At 43.1% G+C, this 6,129-nt stretch overlaps 1 protein-coding gene across 1 annotated transcript in view; it reads left to right on the top strand.

Annotated features, from left to right (window-relative positions):
- The window catches only part of STK32A (serine/threonine kinase 32A), a gene marked incomplete in the record, with an annotated part of 141,032 nt that overhangs the window by 96,914 nt on the left and 37,989 nt on the right, over positions 1-6,129 (top strand). The window contains 1 exon segment of the mRNA XM_027771667.1: positions 23-50. Coding sequence (XP_027627468.1) covers positions 23-50 — 28 coding nt within the window.

Raw genomic sequence — 6,129 nt, forward strand, 5'->3', positions numbered from 1 at the left:
CCCCCCCCCCAGGGATATGAATCCTGACAATATTTTACTTGACGAACATGGTAAGTCAATGATTTGTTTGCAAACTATGTGACACACACGTAGAACAAGTTGTCCCCAGGCAGGGAACAGAACACATGGAAATGTGTCTTGCTTGATTTGGTTGAGTACATACAAACTCCATTTTATGGCCAGGAACTTTATTATCCCGTTGGGGGGAAACTTTATCACTCATACCAGTGGCATAGTACAAAAGTACACCTCTAAGTAACATCTAGCTTGCCTAATGAGAAAGTCATTCTCTATTCAATTTTCTTTAACTTCTCCTTCCCCCCCTACCCCCCAAGAAAAGCATCACAGTTCTTTGGTGCTTATTTGCCTTAATACCTGGTAACATGTAATTACCTCCTTTTTTCACAAAGACAGAGCGGGCCTTAAGCTTAGCACTTTTGGCAGCCAATTGGACCATGCAGAAATCAGTGGCATGACTTTATTCTCATCTTATGACAACATGTGCCCAGATATAAAAAGTGATATATAGATACGGCAATAATTGTGAAGAGAAGTAAATGCCTAAAGTTCAGGAAATACTAATTAAAGCTATCCTCCAAAACAAACTTTTGCCAACAATGATGGCGCGTGTGTAATCCCTTCCTAGTATGTACTTTCCCATGCATTTGGACTATTGCTATGTCAAGGCAGACCCGTGGGCACACTGTTTGCATGCCATCAGTGTTGCACGGGCAATAAGATCCTTGCTATGTGTTTAGAAAACTGCTAGATAAGAATCCAAAATATGCGAAGCTCCTTATTCATTCAATTTGTACGAAAAGGATTTGCAAGTGGGACTGAAACTCCGAGTGCCATCCGCTGCTCGTTATTTATTTATCTAGTGGAGTTTTAAACCTGATTTGTCAGATCCCACCTAAGCTCAGAGGGCTGAGAAACACATTTGGGTATGACCTCTGATTTCAGAGCTCAGGGTCATTATTTATTTATAAACTGTCTAAAAAGATTTTTTTCACTTTCTTTGAATGCCTGATTTCTTTCTTACCTTGACTGCTTCTGACATTTGGGAACGGAGTCTCCATATTTCAGAAATGTGAGCAATAGTGAGACTTAGCATGAAGGTGACTTTCATTAAAACACCAGCTATCCCTGCCTCAAACAGGAAGTGGGATCCTCTCTCACTCTGGTTTAGAGAAACCCTGTGGAGCTTCACAGTCATGGAGTCTCTTCTAGCCGATAGGGACCATTTGGTGCAACTTAGGGAAGAGTGTCCTCCCTGCCCACCATAGGACATGACTGACCCAGCTGAACCCACATTGGGAATCAGTTCTACTTGGCCTCTCAGCCTTTGTATGTGGCACTTGTTGCTCCACCAGTGGAGAGAGACTGGCCTTACCAACCCCAAACTTCTCAAGACTAATCTTCCATTCAGAGAACAGTGTTAAATCTTAGGTCCAAAACATGGCTTTATCTTATTTCTACTGTGAAGTCATCCTGTTCACCTTCATTCAGCTCCTTCCTCCTCATTGTCTTAGCAACCTGGTAGATTAGGAAAAAGGTGAAGAAATCAATCTTTGAATTTAATCACCCATAGAGATGACCCTTGTGAAAGGGTTATATCAGTGTAATGATATAGTTCGGAGTGTCCATTCTGGATTCAGCCTTAGTTCAAAACCCATTTCACTCCTTCACTAGGTCTGAGAGCTTCCACGAGTTGCCTAAACTTCCTCCATGTCTTAGTTTATTCAGAAATCAAAAAGTACTTCCTCCTTGGGTTCATTATAAAGACCAACTGATGTAATACTTAGGATGTGCTTGATACAATGTCTGCCACAATGAAATGGTCAAATATCAGAAAAATGAGGTAGTGGAGGCTTTCTTCCCCTAGTAGAGCAGCTTGGACTGCTTCATCTTGTCTAAGCTGCCACATATCTGACAATGTACCAAATCTATGGCAGATGGAGTCTGTAAAAGCAGGTACTTCCCTGCTTTTCCCAAATAATTTGTTTGATTCCACAGTGATATGCCAGAGATTCTACTTGCTAGACCTGATGTTTAACAACTTTGTCTGGCCCTTAATTCTCAGATAACAGTGCTTGCAATGGCCCATTCTGCTTGTCTTTATGTGTGCAGGGTGTAAGGCTGTGATCAAGGCATCTTATTCCTGATGGGGCTGGGACCGTGTTTCTAAGGGACTAAACATACATGTGTCAGCCTGAGGGACAGTCCCAGCCTATACCTATTATCCACTGTAGTTTTTATAATGACCCCTTTTACCCTCCAGTTTTTCAGTTTGGTTAATGCATTAAAAGGAAGCTTTTCTGTATTTTATTTCCATCCTGAACTCAACTTGAGAATCACTGCTATTCATAAGAGAAAAATTACTTTGGGAAGGATTGTATACAAATGGAACAGAAATTAACAGAAAAGATAGCCCTTCTCTAAAGATTATCCTAGGGGTTGGATCGTTTTCTAGAGAGAATATATATATATACACACATACACACACACACACATTTTTTAAAGAGAGTTTTTGCTATGGGGCACATACACTCGTTGGAGAGACAGACAGCAAGACATTATCCCCCAGGGGGGTTGGTATGCCACAATCCCTTCTCCTCTTGGAATTTTGGACATGCACACATATACACCCGGTATGAGTTTTAAGCTTCCAGACTTCTTGGGAGTCCAGTGACGTAACCATTAAGCCATATGCTGGTCCTGAGAAAAATATTTTAAAGTCATTTTCTTTCTCTTTGTTCCGACTCTAAAAAAGTAAGACTTGGGCTGGCTTTGTGACCTAGTGGATAAAGCAACAAGATCTATAGGGCTGACTGCATGGTCCTTGTTTTGGACCCAGTAGCTTGAGAAACACAGTGGGCATGTGTGCATGCATGCTCAAAATCTCCAAAGGAAGGAGAGGGATTGCAACATGACCATTCGCCCCATGGGGTGCTTTCTCTTCTCCCTCTCTCCTGCTCTCTGTCTCTCTCTGGCAAGTGCATGCAACCTAGACCAAAAATCAAACAAAAAAATTATAATTTTCAGAAATTGCCAACGAACTATAATTAACCACTTTTTTTTGCCAGAGAGCATATGCTGAAGAGAGACAGAGAGAAGGGAAGTAATCACCAACCCAGAGGAGATAGCCACACCACAATCCCTTTTTCTCTATCTCCTTTTGGGATTTTGGGCACACACCCAATGTAAGTTGCAAGCCACTGGGCCCAGGACTCAAACCAGTTGGCTATGTGGGAGTCCAGCAGCTTAACCACCATGCCACTTTTAAGTTAATGTGGACATTCCTGATAGCCACCTTCTCCCAGCTCCTTATGGAGAGATATGAGAATCAGCTGAACCACAAATCAATGCCTTCTTTTAGAATCTCTGATAACTGTGATTTTTTTCCATGTGGAACACATACGAAAGCCCTCATTACCTCCTCCATCCATATTTATATTATTTTATCCCTGAAGGGCTATCATGTGGACTTCTTGGGTGGGGAATTTAGCCACTGTGAAGGGTAGCCATCTATCTTTCTGACATGCATCTTATTGCCTGTTTCTTCAAGTGAACTGTATATTATGTGTGCTAGTTGGAGAGACAGAGAAAGACAGGCAGAAAGCGAGACATCACCCCCTCCCAGGGGGGTTGGCATGTTGCAGTCCCTTTTCCTCCATTCTCCTTTGCTTTCATTTTAATTCAGCACCAACCAGTGACAGGCAGAAATTCTGCTTCTCCTGTGTTTTTTGTTTCTTGGGAGGTTTTTGCCTTAGGGCACATGTGCTCACCAGAGAGACAGAGACAGTGCCACCACCTCCCACCACCTCCCTCTCCCTGGACATGCTGCAGTCCCTCCATTCTCCTCCTAAGATCTTAGACATGTATTCACATGTGCCCAGTGTGATTTTGAAGGTACCAGGTCTGGGACTCTAACCTCAGTCAGTCATATGGAAGTCGAGTGATGTAACCGCTACCCCATCTACTGGTCTCTGCTTATATTGTTTTAATTTGATTCATAGCATTCATATTCATCAGAAAAGACTAACATTTAAAATAGCAGGTTATAAAATACAGAATCTTTCCAAATCGTGAATGAACATTCTTTGTACATTGGAATTTGGCTCAAGAAATGTTTTAATTGGGAGCATACCTGTTACTGTTATCTGCAATGACTGTCTCATTTCCTAGTTCAGAGCCAAGATGGCATTACACCTTAGATGGCTTATAACCAACTGTCCTGTTATATATTTCATATCCTGCCAGTTTAAGTGTCTCATCCAATTCTGTCAATTCCATAGTGTCTAAAATTCTTGTGTTGTTCTTAAATTATTCAGGAAATAAATGCTGCATCTGGAGAAACAATCTCTGCCTGGCAAATAAGACAAAAGTGACAATTGTGGCATCATCTATAATTCAAGTTTCTTTTTTTAAGAGGTTTTTGCCTTAGGCACCAGAGAGAGAGAGAATGAGAGAGAGAGAGAGAGATACAGTGAGAGGGAAAGTGAGAAATCACTCCCCAGAGAATATGGCCATACTGTAGTCCCTTGTCCTCCATTCTCTTTGCAGGATCTTGGGCATGCACACATATGCACCTGGCATGAGTTTTGAGCCACCTGGTCCAGGACTTGAACCATGGTCAAACCATGTGGGAGTCCAGTGACATTACTATTATGCCATCTGCTGGCCCCCAATTTAAGTTTCTCAATATTACCCCTAGTCACAAGGAACAGTCAAAAACTTAGTCTTGGGATAAGGAAGAAGTGAGCCTGCTACCTTAACAGCTCCCCCCTTACAGAGTCCCAAATGTGCCAAAAAAAAAAAAAATGAAGTACACAGCATCCTTTTAAACCACATGGGCATCATGTAGAACACTGTGCCCTATTCCTAGATAATCAGATTAATTTAGTCTCCCTACCTAGAGAGATGCATTTTCTTTTTTTTCTTTCTTTTCTTTTTTTTTTTTTTTTGGAGAGGTTTTTGCTATAGGATACGTGTGCTCACCAGACTGAAAGAGAGACAGAAAGCGAGAAATCATCCCCCCAGGGGGGAATGGCCACGCCACAATCCCTTCTCCTCCATTCTCCTCTCAGAATCTTGGGCACGCACACACACGTGTTTTAAGCCATCGGGTATGGGACGCGAGCTGCGGTCAACTACATGGGAATCCAGCGACATAGCCATTACGCTAACTGCTGGTCCCCAGAGAGATGCATTTTCAACTAGCATCCCGAAAAACGTGGTGCATATACTGTAGACCCTTAACAAATAGGGGAGAGTTTTAAAAGTCAGGGGCAGCGTCATCTGATTTGTTTTGATGCCCTAGAGTATTGTGTTGGCGAGGAAGAGCCTCAGACTGAGCACAGGCATTGTGAGAGTGTAAGTAATGACAGCTGTGATGGCTGAATTCCGCGACTCTCCAAGATTTTAATGTAATCCTCTGTCTCAAGCCACAGAGACTCAATGCAAAGACAGAAACCTCTCCTAATGTGTTAAATCAGGATGCTCAGAATCTTGTCCCTAAAGAGTTTCATACTAAGGCAGTGCCTCTCACCTGGAGGTGATTCTGCTGTCTGTCCTCTTTCTGCAGGGAACATGTGGCAATGTCTGGAGACATTTTTGGATGGCAGGATTGCAGCCATGGGTGGGAGATGCCATTGGCATCTCGTGAGGAGAGGACAGGCTTGCTGTTAAACCTCCTACAATGCACAAGATAGCTCCCCAGCAGGCATCTGGGCCTGGAACTGAGCCTTAAGGCCAGCATCCACGGCTCAGAGAATTCTGCTCTTGTTTAGCTCAAGAGCACCAGGCTAGAGGTTTCAGTAGATCTTAGCCTCGAACAATCCCTCCCCATCTTTTTTTCCTTGTTTGTGAAAGAATTTTGCTAAAGGGTGCATACATACTACACTCACTGGACACAGAAAAATGAAGTGAGAGAAAGTGAGAAATCACCCCCCGGGGGATGGCCATGCTTCTATCCCTTCTCCTCCATTCTCGTCGTGGGGTTTGGGGCATGTATGCACGCACACCCGGTGTGAGTTCCAAGTCACTGAGTCTGAGTTTCAAATGACGATAGAGTCCAGAGCCTTAACCACTGCATCACCCACTGGCCTCTTCCTCCCCACTCTTTAC

Source organism: Tupaia chinensis, unplaced genomic scaffold (assembly GCF_000334495.1).
Source record: "Tupaia chinensis unplaced genomic scaffold, TupChi_1.0 Scaffold000228_1, whole genome shotgun sequence".
Lineage (NCBI taxonomy): Eukaryota > Metazoa > Chordata > Mammalia > Scandentia > Tupaiidae > Tupaia > Tupaia belangeri.